Source organism: Camelina sativa, chromosome 17, assembly GCF_000633955.1.
Source record: "Camelina sativa cultivar DH55 chromosome 17, Cs, whole genome shotgun sequence".
Lineage (NCBI taxonomy): Eukaryota > Viridiplantae > Streptophyta > Magnoliopsida > Brassicales > Brassicaceae > Camelina > Camelina sativa.
The window spans coordinates 2514323-2527476 of record NC_025701.1 but is presented as its reverse complement, the minus strand read 5'-3'; the positions used below and the strand labels follow the sequence as shown (position 1 = coordinate 2527476).

The 13154-nt window shown below is 38.1% G+C and overlaps 4 protein-coding genes and 1 pseudogene across 4 annotated transcripts; 2 read left to right on the top strand and 3 right to left on the bottom strand.

Moving 5' to 3' along the window:
- Positions 1050 to 1685, top strand: LOC104754792 (DUF724 domain-containing protein 3-like). Its single transcript, XM_010477062.1, has one exon. The coding sequence runs from the start codon at positions 1100 to 1102 to the stop codon at positions 1529 to 1531; it is 432 nt and encodes a 143-aa protein (XP_010475364.1). The 5' UTR covers positions 1050 to 1099; the 3' UTR covers positions 1532 to 1685.
- Positions 2943 to 3835, top strand: LOC104754790 (heavy metal-associated isoprenylated plant protein 20-like). Its single transcript, XM_010477060.1, has 3 exons — positions 2943 to 3066; positions 3198 to 3273; positions 3370 to 3835. Exons 1-3 carry the CDS (start codon positions 3061 to 3063, stop codon positions 3747 to 3749), a joined length of 462 nt encoding a protein of 153 aa, XP_010475362.1. The 5' UTR covers positions 2943 to 3060; the 3' UTR covers positions 3750 to 3835.
- On the bottom strand, positions 3866 to 4983 carry LOC104754791 (salivary glue protein Sgs-3-like). Its single transcript, XM_019239645.1, has 3 exons — positions 4770 to 4983; positions 4622 to 4666; positions 3866 to 4450 (listed from the first exon to the last, which is right to left on the bottom strand). The coding sequence occupies exons 1-3, from the start codon at positions 4899 to 4901 to the stop codon at positions 4001 to 4003; spliced, it is 627 nt and encodes a 208-aa protein (XP_019095190.1). The 5' UTR covers positions 4902 to 4983; the 3' UTR covers positions 3866 to 4000.
- On the bottom strand, positions 5148 to 8872 carry LOC104759092 (annotated as a pseudogene).
- LOC104754789 (acyl-coenzyme A oxidase 3, peroxisomal-like) lies at positions 9235 to 12983 on the bottom strand. The gene is made up of 13 exons (XM_010477058.2): positions 12429 to 12983; positions 12193 to 12310; positions 12000 to 12107; positions 11726 to 11898; positions 11542 to 11641; positions 11383 to 11457; positions 11150 to 11280; positions 10937 to 11072; positions 10729 to 10848; positions 10495 to 10641; positions 10291 to 10395; positions 10089 to 10190; positions 9235 to 9700 (listed from the first exon to the last, which is right to left on the bottom strand). Exons 1-13 carry the CDS (start codon positions 12899 to 12901, stop codon positions 9458 to 9460), a joined length of 2031 nt encoding a protein of 676 aa, XP_010475360.1. The 5' UTR covers positions 12902 to 12983; the 3' UTR covers positions 9235 to 9457.

Sequence of the window (13154 nt, the reverse complement as noted above, 5' to 3'; positions counted from 1 at the left end):
TGTAATTGTGCACTTTTTGTGTCTCCTGGCGCCTTTTAATTACGAGTGGTAGGCTACAAGGTGATGCACTTGAAGAAGCAATGGTTCTAAAGTTTTTATTTTTGTTTCTTATTAATAAACTATATAGTATTGGATATTAGTCACGTCACGTGAGTCTTATTTCCCTTTCTCCGAGATTATTATCGTCTTTGTGGTCCGTCTAACAACGTCGTACGTACAGATTTGTATTTGGCCATACATTAAAATCATTTCAATTATATATATGTGAAATACTTTAATAAACTGCATGACAGTTGACATTATATATTATTATAATTATATTCTATGCAGGTAGTACCTGTCATTGTTTTCTTTTGGTGCTTGTTTTAGGATGTCTTTAATTACATAGAGCAACTCTTTTTTATAACTGCAGGATTCTTAACATGTGAGAAAATAATAATTTGGAGACGTAATATAGAGTTTTCGAATATAGTAGAGATTAGGATAAATAATTGTACATATAAATCAAACAAACTATGATAATCTTAATTTCGGCCCATATTGAAACTTAAGTTGAAATTGCGGCCCATATTTGAAATTGTAGTCAATGGCATGTGAGAGTTAAGAGTAAGAAACTTAAAGTTGAAAATGCGGCCCATATTGAAACTCAAATTCAAACCAGTCGCTGTGATGAGACCCATGATAACCAGATATATTTGGGTCTGAGATAGATAGTGACCAATGCAATGATACTTAATGATTAGATTCACAGTGAAAAACAAATTAGGTTGTTATCGTTGTTACATATACTATTCCCCACTCGGTAGTAGTTATGAGTTGAATTTAGTAAGCTGCATGTCCTCATTGGTTAATCATATGAATTTACTTATATGATATGATCTATTTCCCATTCAATAAAGGAAAAGGAAAAAGAAAAAAGATAAGTAGATAACAACAATCCGGACAAAAAAGGCAAGATTTAAAAAAGTAAAAACGAAAAAACAAAAAGGAAACAAAACTCTTATAAAATACACCAAATCATTCTCTTCGTATACTGAAATCAAGAAAATTAGAAAGAAAAAAAAAGTTTGGATCATACTGAAACCCTTAACAGTTAACAATGGAGTTCGTGAAAGGAGATCAAGTTGAAGTCTGCAGCAAAGAAGACGGTTTCTTGGGGTCTTACTTCAGCGCCACGGTATTGTCGAAGACTCCCGAGGGATCCGGATCCGGATCCTGCTACAAAGTTAAGTACAAGAATCTCGTGTCGGAGGAGGACGAATCTCATCGGTTAATCGAAATCATCTCAGCCGACGAACTCCGTCCGATGCCTCCCAAATCTCTTCCCGTAGTGTTTCACCGCCACGAAAAGGTCGATGCTTTCGACAAAGACGGGTGGTGGGTCGGAGAGGTCACCGGTGGGAGAAGCGACTTGTACTCCATTTACTTTGAGACGACCGGCGAGGAGCTCAAGTACCCACTTTACCGTCTGAGAAGGCATCTCGAATGGGTTAACGGTGACTGGGTTTCTTCTGCAAGAAGGCAACAATAACGTTATTGAATTAGGGTTTCTATCATCGTTGTTCTTTTCACTCTGCCATGTTTCTTCTTGTGCTCTGTTTATCATGGATAATTCTATGGTTTTGATTTTAAAGACGATGTTGCTCTGTTTCTTCTTGTCCTCTGTTTATTATGTATCTTTATAATTCTAGGGTTTTGTTTTTTAAGACATTGTTGCTCTGTTTCTTAAATTCGGTTCAAGCAAATATAAAAAGAATCTCTAATTTGTTTGTGCATATTGTTTCGTAATTACGAAAAATTGGCAAAATAATGACTCCTGAACCCCCATGGTGGTTTTTAACTTAATCAAATGCGTTATTATAAACAGGTGAGGGAACGGGGTACATATACAGGCACACAATGCCATTACACGTACGAAACATGATAACAAATACATATATCCAATATTATATACGAGTTGTATTTGACTTATTTACTCTTCTTAATTTCTGAGTTTTGAATGAAAAAGAGAAAAAGCCCTACGAGAACTTTAATGAAGATACATGAACCAAAATGCAATTATGCAAGGCCAGTTCTATCACAGGCTTGCACATTCACTTTAATGCCGCTCTTAAATCTTGTGATAACAAAATTGGGAAGTTTAACAAAGTTCAATAAAACACCGAGTAGATCGAAAGAGAATTTTCCCCCTAAATGTGATCCTCGAAAGCCTCTAGACCGGTTTAATACATATAACTTTTGGTTTTGATAAATTTGATTACGAGACAATACAGTATATAATTGGTCGGCTAATATGGACCAGATCCGTCAGTTTCGCTCGCTAAGTGTCATTTGTCCATCCATGCTTTGCTCCCAAGTTTACATTCAATTGATTTCCATAAGTCAACTTTGCTCTCTCAATCGAGTCATCCTTAATTCACATTTACAACCAAAATAAAAGGTCAACGTTCATTTCCATTATCTTAAATTGTAGTCAAAAAAATTTTGTTGGCCATAAAATTAAAACTTATGACGTTCCAATACTCAACGATCGATCAACACTCCGCACAAATATAATTTAACTCACAAAAAACCTTAATTTTCTTTTGTAAGTTAAATAGAAGGTTAACCAAAATTATGACTATTTTGGTAAAGTTGATACATAAGTTATATGACTCATTGACTCGATCTATATTTATTTTTGAATAATCTATGGGTCAACTATCAAATGTGATTGAAATTTGAAGCTACATGCAATGCCGAAAATACAAATATTGAAACTAGAATAAGTTTCCGTTGTGGATGCCCATCAGAAGCAACCTCTTCCCAACTCATATCTACACGGTTTTACAAATAAAAAGTCGGTGCAATAATAATAATAATACCTTATTTATGGTCCCCAAATTATTAAATGTAGAAAACTTATAATTTTAAAATCAAGAAAAGGGGGTTCGTAAGCTTGAAGAGCAAGGAACACTATATATATCAAACATGCCAATGCCCATTCATTGATCAATATTCATAAAGTTCAAAATTTTGATCTGACTACCTTCATTCCAAAATCATCAACAAAAGTTCAAGATGACGGTAAGCATATTTCTTTTGGTTTAATTTTTTTGTTTTACTTATTAGTCTTATTGCATGGATCGATGCTGTTTTAGTTTTTTTTTGTTGTCTTCTACATGAAATGAATTTAACAATCTCTAATCCATCTACAGACTATTGAGATGAGAGTTCACATAGATTGTGTGGGATGCGAAAGCAGAGTTAAAAATGCTCTTCAGAAGATGAGAGGTGAAACATCATTAATCTCTAACAAATTGCTTTATATGTATATTGTGTGTAGTAGATAGCCATAATTTTAGTTTGTTGTTGAAATAATGAAAACAGGAGTGGACGAAGTAGAAATCGACACGATGCAGCAGAAAGTGACGGTGACAGGCTATGCCGACCAGAAGAAAGTTCTTAAAAAAGTGAGAAAAACAGGTCGGCGAGCTGAGCTATGGCAGCTTCCATATAACCCTGATCACCTAGGAGGTGGGGGAAGCAGTAGCAGCAACGGCGGATACTTCTACAACCCTCAGGGCTGCAACGGCCCAATAAACCACGCAGCACCAGTGCCAACATCTTCTTACAACTATTACAAGCATGGTTACGATAGCAATGAGTATTCGTCTTACAGGCACCACCCTGTTCATGCCTCTATCTTCAGCCACCAAACTGGTGCCAAATTTAGTGATGAGAATCCCAATGCTTGTTCTATCATGTGAACTTTTTTTTTTCCTTTTATATGAAAGAGCTTTTGAGTAAATGTAATCGTAAATGTTCCTATCTTATTCTTCATCTTTTGGGACTATATTATGCAAATGTAACTGAAGCTCATATATAGTAACGTAACTCTGTATTTTTGCTTGAATAATGCATAGTTATCTCTCTATTGATATAAAGCTATGTCTATGTAGAAGAACAAACAGTAAAATTAGGAAACACACAGTTTTGTTTGGAATGTGGAAGGTGAGATTTATGGGATAGTAGTAGGAAACCTGGAAGGGAAAGTGATGTAGTGAGAGAGTGGTTTAGGTGCAGAAGCAGCTTCGTTAACAGAGGTGATGGTCTTCATAGTCTTTTTGGTTCGAACCTTTCTGGGGAATGATGAGATCATTGCTGTTGTTGTTGTTGTTGTGGTGACTCTCTTGTCATCAGCAGGAGGTTTCTTCATCGTCGTCGTAGTCATAGAGGAGGGTTTCTTTCTCTTGTTGGATTTGGTCTGATAAGGTTTGGGAACTGGGGAATCGGAATTGATGATCTGGAGGGAGGTGAAACAGCATTCCTGCCATTTCAAAGCTTCGATGTCGGTTATGACTTCGTCGAGAGTTAGGGAAGACGACGACGACGAGGACGAGACTGAATTCAGAGTCGATCGAGAGGGATCTATTAGATCTAGTGCATCCACGACTTCGCCTAGAATTTTCTGGTAAAACAACAACAACATCCATCAATTAAACCAACCAGAAATTTAAAATTCCCAGACGTAAATCGGATAAAATTCGAAATCGATTCTCAACCAAAAGCAATTTCTAACTAACAGCGATGGATGATGATCGGTGGTGAGTGAGATTTGATCTTGGTTTTTTTTTTTTACCTTATGAGCTTTGTGGAGCTTTCGGAAGCCGTGCATATGAATGATCTACAAGCACGAGTCGAATGAAGAAGACGATGTTAGTTAGAGAAGAGGAAGAGAATCATCGAAAAAGAGCAAAAGCGGAGTGAAGGGAGAAAGAAAGAGAAACCTGATTGAGGTAAGAGATGGTGAAGTCGTCGACGGACGTGGCAGTATCAACGGAGAAGAAATCAACGTATTCTTCCAGACTCATCTTCTTCTCTACTTTAAACTTCATACTTCCTTCTTCCTTCTTCCTCATCCTTCCTTCTTCTTCGTCTCTCTCTCTCTCTATCTCTTGGGATTGTTATTTCGTTTAGCAGTAGTAGTGGTGGTGTGTTATGGATTCTCAAAAGTTCAAAATCAGATAGATACAAAAAGAGTTTGTTAGCTCCTGCAAAAAGACGCAATTACCCCTCTTTCTGTTCCATATTTTCGGATTCCACTGATTCGAGTAGGCTTATCAAACGAATCATTCTACTAATATCATTGTCCCAAAACTGGTGTGTTGAGGTTAATCACAAAACTTGATCTTACATAACATAGCCTTTTTTATTATAAGCCATATCTTCAGATAGATATCTTGGAATTGTGGAAGTAATTATTGGTAAGTACTAAACTGAAGACCAAACATTGGCTTCGATCCAGTTGAATGCAAATTGGACACAAGAACACATCAGGTATCCCGAATGAAGTCACCAGTGCAAGTGCGTGAGGTCTAAGCTCTCCACACAGCTTCGAAACTTCTCTCCTCACATCTCCAACGTTATCTCTTGAGAGGTAACCGTATCGCAGCAACGATGGATCATCTTCCAAGCTTATCAATGCATACATTGATCTTACTAGACCCAATACATCCTACCATTTAATACACAAATACTGGTCAGCATTTGCTAGTAGTGTATATTCTACAGCATAACTACATATACAGAATTCACATGACATCAGGTTTAATGAAATATTTTCAAACTTATTGTGCTTGTCCTAGATTTAAAGCTCCCATGAAGAAAAGGGAACCAGTTGGTACATTTCCTTGACCATATATTCATTTTATGCCAAAAGTAAATCACATGATACGGAAACTTAAGGCGACTCCTAGCTAAAAGAAAAAACAACCATCATTTAACTTATTGGCAGCTCACCTTAACTGAGCCAGGAGGCAGTTTGGCCTCAGCATCCAAAACGGTTTGCAGTATTGCTTTTTCTGTGAAAGCTTTACTTAGTTCTTCACCAAGTTGATGATTCTGGAGGAGGAGCCAAAGAACCATTATTGTATGTACTGTATATATAAGGAACTGAAACAAAGGTTATATGAGAAGAAATGCTAACCAGGAGGAAGGAGAACTCTCTGGTTTCTCCCATCCCTTGAAGCTCTGCAACTTGAGAAGTAAACCGTTCTAGAAGATATCGCTCTCTTAAGCAGAACACATTTTTCTGGCAGGGACAAAATAGTGAAATACAAGAGATGTTCAACAAAAAGCTGAGTTCATCTACATAATCAATGAGAGGGAAAAGATTTATGACCTGGAAGTGGCTGCATCCGAGGGTAGATGATGTGAGTTGAGTCGGCAATACAGGACGTGGACTGTTCATGTGCACTAATCCCAACCGTTTGAAGGGTTTATTTCTCTTCTTACACGATACATATTCAACAAAAAGTGCCTTGCTCACCTAAGTTTCACTAAGAACGGATAAGGTCACATTGTATTGTCAAAACAAAGAAAGTCACAGCACTAATTATGTTCCTTAACCTACCAGCTGCATCAGTACATTATTGTCACCCTCAAATGTAGTCTGCACATCATATTCGCCTTTTAAATGACCAACTCGGTTTTCAAACCTTGGCCTCCAACAGCTTCACGACATTCCTTAGAAAGAACCAAGACACAATAACATCAGTATGGCTCAAAGAGGTTTTCTCGTCTATAAATGCTTGATAAGTACTGGTTCTCACCTGAAGCGTTCGCATATTGTGCCAAGTAAGAACAGCTTTGAACCCACTTGAAAGGACATGGATGGCTTTGTTAGTCTCAGGTGTCCTCTTCACGTAAATCATCTTCCAGTCATTTACAGCAAAACTCATAGCATATCTAGGGTAGATATTACATAAGATTCAGTTAAATATGATAAAACCAAAATCCCACACCTAAGCCAAGAAATACTTTTCATTTCGGAAGTTACATATTGCTCAGAAAGATGCTTACGTCTTTGCTAGGAGTGGTAAAAGTCGTCTTTGATGACTTGGATAATCAAGAAGGAGGACTTCAGGACCATTGGCTGCAACAGAGAAGGCTCTTCTCGTAAGTGAGTACCTTACAGCAACCTAGACAGCAACAGCTAATCCGAGCTGCCACAGTAAGAATCTTAATCAGTAACATTTAGTTCGGAGATATTTAAGTTGATATCTCACAAAAGATTTCTGTAAGGAGATACCTTTGCAGAGTAAATTGCACTTGAGGCAATCGTAACATTGGCGTCTGCACCTTCACACAACCAACAGTATATCACAAAGTCAGTATGTGGCAGATCAGTGAAGAAAAAAACTGAGTTAAGCATAGTGACTACTTACATTAGCTGCCTCACCAATCAAATACTTCTGAGCAGATTCACAAGGAGTATTTATCACAAACTCCTCACTTGCTGGGTCATAAGTAGTCACAGTTTCAATTCCCCTAACCTGAAAGCCATTAAATGAAAAGAATCAAAGATCACCGATAACATAATAGTTAAGAATATGTGCAAAATGATAGTGAAAGAAATATTCATACATTAGTTCCATGGCCCAACTCAGTCATTGCAAAGCAGCCCTTAACAACATAATCTTCAGTGTCTTTGAGCCACTTTTCATGGTGACGCCTTGTCCCAAAGAACTTAACAGCATTACCCCTGAATTCAAATCATGCCAATGTCAATATCCCAGATAGTTGCCACATTAGTACAAACATAAATCTTTCTTATAGAGAGGAGCAGAACACATCTCCAAATTGAGAAAATCAAAGGGACATACCATAACAAGAAGTGAACACCGAGTTTGGCGGAGAGGGAGTAAATTAATCATAAATCCCACATACTTCGTACAAAGCAAACTTCTTGAGCACAGCCTCAGGACCTGTCTCCATCAATCGAGCAAGTACAAAACCCTCCGCATACTTATCTCGCGCTGTTGCTCCGCCGTCTGATTGTAATCCGGCGAGACGAAAGTCTTGCCTCCTCTCACATTCGGATTGAACAGATTGCTCCGAATCATGAGCCCAAAAAGCCAGTCGAGCGAGCAATTTCCTCATCTCATTGACTTGGAATCCGTAGCTCTCATGGATAGTACTGCAAACATACCTCCGGCGTGAGGCAGAGGTTCGAAGACGGCGGGAGTATGTGGTTGGCGAGAACATGGGCTCGCCGAAAAACAATACTAGGCCCAGTTAGGCCCGTTTCCGTAGTTACATCAACTTGACAAGATTAGCCCAATTGAGAAAAGTCGGTGCATTTTGTTTTTGACCGTTCCATACAATAATGCCTTTTCCTTTTCTTTTCTTTTTGGGCGATCATGTGGTTTCCTTTTTTTTTTTGGGCATGCTCGTTTCCTTTAAATACAGTAAGTAGTACCTAGCTCGTCCGTCTTCGTTCAGAATCTTTAGAACAAAAAATAAAAAAGATGGAAAACAGAGTGAGAGCGGCCTCCTAAACCTAAATCACTCGTCTCGTTAAGATAGCCGCGCGCAGAGATGAACGGTGGGATTACCTGCGCGAGATCTTCAAGTTCCGTCGATCTATACTGTTTTGGTTCGAGAGAGAGAGAGAGAGAACAAGTTTTGCTGCTTTATTCCATCATTGACGAGGTTTAGAGACTGGATTCTTTTCATCCATCACGCCACTAAAAACCTCATCAGGTTATGTTTTCATTATTTACACTACTCTTTCCGTTTTGGAGTAATTTTGGAACTCGATCTTTAGTTTATTTATATAATTTGGTTTTCGTATTTTCTCCTTTTCGTGTTTTATTCCATTCGCTTATTTATGCCCTAATTTTCTCTGATTGTCGTTTTTTTTTTGTTTAACAAAAACATTGAGGTCTTATACTCTTATCCAATTGATTTCTTGCGTTGCAGGGCATTCGAAATTTGGCTGGACTTCAATTTCACCATGTTTCTTGTTATTGACAACAACAGTGAAATTGGTGATGAACTGATGATGATTGATGATCTGCAACTTCATATGCATTGAGAAACGCCGCATGAGACGTAAAGGTTAGTTATTTTTCCTTTCTCTTCTTTACTTTTTACAACCCTAGCTAGCTCTACAAGTAAAACTCATACACAAGTAACAAATCTAAACCCCACTTAAGAACCTTAGCTTGTCATATTAATTAATAAAAACCGAATGATTTATACAATTGTTAAAACTAACCGAGTGTTGACTCCTGTCATTTGATTACATTTGATCGTTAGAGATGTCATACACTCAATTTGTTTTTTACACTTGCACATAATCATTTGGGTTTTTTTTAGTTAATATAGCAAACTATTTTTAGTTAATATAACAAAGTAAAATATAAATGCTGGTAATGAAACATGAATGACGATTATAATATCCACAACTGAACCAATAAAAAATCATAACAATTATTGACTATAATTTGAAAATTATTACCAAACTATTTTTTTTGTTTGGACCAGTTTAATCAAAGAATAAACTCTGGATACATATATTACATACCCCTTTTATTAGAAAAAGCTTACAACAGCTTCTGTAGATAACGTGTGTTGAAACTTAACTTTTAGGAGATGTGGGAATTGTGGAAGAGACTACAACTAGTAGTATCTAAACTGAAGACCAAGCGTTGGCTTCCACCCAGTTGAATGCAATTGGACTCAAGAAGGAGTCTGGAATGCCGAATGAAGTGACAAGTGCAAGTGCGTGAGGTCTAAGCTCTCCACAGAGCTTAGAAACTTCTCTCCTCACATCTCCAACATTCTCCCGAGAGAGGTAACCGTATCTCAGCAACGATGGATCTTCTTCCAAGCTGATCAATGCATACATTGATCTTACAAGACCCAACACATCCTGTCATCATATACAAGGACGTAGTTAGTTTAGATTAGTTCCTCTTGTAGTGGTAGTCTTCTTCACTCTCCTCTTGTAGTTATAGTCTTCTTCACTCTTAGTGTAGTAGTAGTCTATATATTAAACCACACAAAGAACAACGCTCTGCTTTTCCCTATTGTCACTAACAGTAGATGAACTATTGTGCCTATAGAAGCAAACCATCCCACTAGTCTCACAGCATATTTCAAGCTATCGAACAATAACCTATTGTTTTAAATCAATGACTCTGCACGTTAATCATTAAACATGGAAGCCTGAGGTACCATCCCTGATCCCTAGATAGCAAAACAACTACGATTCAACTAAAAAGGTTCAAAACATCACAAATAATAATCGATTTACTTACCTTTACTGAGCCAGCAGGTAACTTGGCCTCAGCATCCAAAATGGTTTGCAGTATTGCCTTCTCTGTAAAAGCTTTACCCAAGTCTTCAGCAAGTTGATGACTCTGCAAGCCCGGGTGAAAAGCAGAAGAAAACTAAGTTACTGAATCCTAAAGGCTGGAGAACAGAAACGGAAAGCAAATTTTATATGAGAAATTTGCTTACCTGGAGGAACGAGATCTCTCGACTTTCTCCTCTCCCTTGAAGCTGTGCAATTTCAGAAGTAAATTGTTCCAGGAGATCTCGCTCTCTTAAGCAGAACACATTTGTCTGGTAGGGGCAAAATACACAAGAAAATGTTTAACAAAAATTGGAAAATTCATCTAAATAAATGGGAAGATGGAAAACATGTATGAGGAGGCATATGACCTGGAACTGGCTGCATCTGAGGGTAGACGATGTGAGTTGAGTTGGCAATACAGGACGAGAACCGTTCATGTGCTCCAATCCCAATCCTTTAAATGGTTTGTTTCTCTTCTTACACGAGACATATTCAGCAAAAAGTGCTTTGCTCACCTAAGTTTCACATAAGAAGATGGTCAAAACAAGGCAATGTACAGCATTAATCGTCTTCACAAATCACAATAATCTGCTGCTGCCTACCTGCTGCATCAATACATTATTGTCACCCTCAAATGTAGTCTGCACATCAAATTCACCTTTCAACTGACCAACTAGATTTTCTGTTTTGATACCTTGCCCTCCGACAGCTTCACGACATTCCTTAGGAAAAAAACACAAAAAAACCTCAGTATGGCTTATAGGCAGGATAGCTTTCTCACATAACCGTGCGTATAATGTATCGGTAAACCTGAAGTGTTCGCATATTGTGCCAGGTGAGAACAGCTTTGAACCCACTTGAAACGACGTGGATGGCTTTGTTGGTCTCAGGTGTCCTCTTCACGTAAATCATCTTCAATTCATTTGCAGCAAAACTCATAGCATATCTGTGGAAAATGAGAAGTAAATAAAGAAAACAACTCATCTTTAAAAACTTGATGACTTGGGTAATCAAGATACTTACGTCTTCGCTAGGAGTGGTAGCAGTCGCCTCTGATGACTTGGGTAATCAAGAAGGAGGACTTCAGGACCATTGGCTGTAACAGAGAAGGCTCTTCTCGATAATGAGTACCTTATAGCAGTAGCTAATCCGACCTACCACAGTAAAATCTCAATCAACTACAGTTGTTCCTACATCATGTCTTACAAAATCTTTATGTAAAGAGACTAAAACAAAATTACTGAAAAAATCTGTACCTTTGCGGAATAAATCGCACTTGATGCAATCGTGACTCGGCCAGAGGTCAAAGGGGCCATGAATGCTCCAAATCTCTGAAATGAAAATTGGAAACATTACCACTGCAACTCGACAAGTATATCCTATAAAAATGGTTCGTTCAAAGGTGTAGCATATACCTGATCAGGATCTTTAATTGCGCTAACATACTTCCCATCAGATGAAACATCAGCAACTGCATTCAATAAGTTCTCTCTTGGGATTCGAAGATTGTCAAACCTATAATCACAGTGAAATCTTCCATGAAGTACACACCCTTAGTATAAGGTAAATCTACATAAACGTTTGAGTGTTTATGAATACCATATCCGGCCATTGTCAACACCATTCAAACCAATTTTGTGTCCACAGTCAGCAATGCGGATGTTTGGACATATGTTACCATCTTGATCCCTAATTTGGGCGATAAAGGCATGAACCCCCTGATTGGTTCCGTTAATATGAAGCTGTGAAAACACAATTGTGTGGGTTGCATGCTGAACAATCGAAAATTAATACAACGTCAGTCAGAATTTAGAAACTAAACAGAAAATATGATTTTGGTACACTCAAGATAGGTATAATAATAGCAACTTACATTAGCTGCTCCACCGATCCAATACTTCTGAGCAGATTCACAAGGAGTACTTATCACAAACTCCTCAGTTGTTGGGTCATATGTAGTCACTGTTTCAATTCCTCGTACCTATATCAAAATAAAGAAACAGAAATCAATATACAAGGTGTTAAAGATCACTAAAACAAACGTAGCGAAACTGAAATATACATACATTACTTCCATGGCCTAGCTCAGTCATTGCAAAACAGCCCTTGACAACATAATCTTCGGTGCTCTTCAGCCACTTTTCATGGTGACGCTTTGTTCCAAAGAACTTTACAGCATTACCCCTGATTGTATCACAGCAAAAAACTTATAAACTAATCATGTCTAGCAAGACCAAACACATCTGTACTTAGAACCAAATGTCCAATCACAATCTTGTCTTTTTCTTGATTTTGAACGTACCACAAGAAGAAATGAACACCAACTTTGATGGAGACGGAGTGATCATAAATCCCACAAACCTCAAGCAAAGCTAATTTCCTGAGCTCAGCTTCAGGACCTGACTCAGTCAACCAACCTTGAAAAACACCATTCTCGAGCAAGTACCAGATCCGTTTCATGGTGATCTCACGCTGCTGCTCCATCGTCTGATTGTAATCGGGAGACACGAAGATCTTGCCTCCTCTCTCTTTACGATTAAACAGATTGCTCTGCGTCATGAGCCCGTAAATCCAGTCCCGATCCACCACGTCGTGTCCGTCGAGCAGTTTCCTCATCTCTTTGACATCGAATACGCAGCTCTCGTTGAGCTCCGGTGGAGAGTATTGCAAACATATCTCCCGCGTCAGTGATAGGTTCGATGAAGACGTAGGAGATGATTGGAGTATGTGATTGACGAGAATATTAACTCGCTGGAGTGCGCGATTATCCGACATTTTTTTTTTTGGCTAGAGATTCAGAGAGGAATTGGGTTTGCGTACACGAATCTCAATTTTTCCTGGAAAAATTTTCCGAGAAAGTGACGTTGTTAAGTTGTTATAAGGAAGAAGATGAAGAAGGGGAGGAGATTACGTAATTACCCTTTGAGAAAAATTAATTAAACCAATTTGTAATGTTAGGTGTCGAGACCATGACGCGGCTCCTAGGGAAAAGCGCGAATGGATTTTAATTGCGGATAAGGTCGTTTAT

What these genes read in the sequence shown, in the direction of transcription:
- LOC104754792 (XM_010477062.1), top strand. Translation starts at nt 1,100, where the DNA reads ATGGAGTTCGTGAAAGGAGATCAAGTTGAAGTCTGCAGCAAAGAAGAC.
- LOC104754790 (XM_010477060.1), top strand. An exon ending in TGCTCTTCAGAAGATGAGAG is followed by an intron (nt 3,274 to 3,369) that starts GTGAAACATCAT and finishes TAATGAAAACAG; the next exon opens with GAGTGGACGAAGTAGAAATC.
- LOC104754791 (XM_019239645.1), bottom strand. Translation starts at nt 4,901, where the DNA reads ATGAGGAAGAAGGAAGAAGGAAGTATGAAGTTTAAAGTAGAGAAGAAG. An exon ending in CCATCTCTTACCTCAATCAG is followed by an intron (nt 4,667 to 4,769) that starts GTTTCTCTTTCT and finishes TCGTGCTTGTAG; the next exon opens with ATCATTCATATGCACGGCTT. An exon ending in AGCTCCACAAAGCTCATAAG is followed by an intron (nt 4,451 to 4,621) that starts GTAAAAAAAAAA and finishes TTGTTTTACCAG; the next exon opens with AAAATTCTAGGCGAAGTCGT.
- LOC104754789 (XM_010477058.2), bottom strand. Translation starts at nt 12,901, where the DNA reads ATGTCGGATAATCGCGCACTCCAGCGAGTTAATATTCTCGTCAATCAC. An exon ending in GGTGTTCATTTCTTCTTGTG is followed by an intron (nt 12,311 to 12,428) that starts GTACGTTCAAAA and finishes TGATACAATCAG; the next exon opens with GGGTAATGCTGTAAAGTTCT. An exon ending in ACAATATGCGAACACTTCAG is followed by an intron (nt 10,849 to 10,936) that starts GTTTACCGATAC and finishes TTTTTTCCTAAG; the next exon opens with GAATGTCGTGAAGCTGTCGG.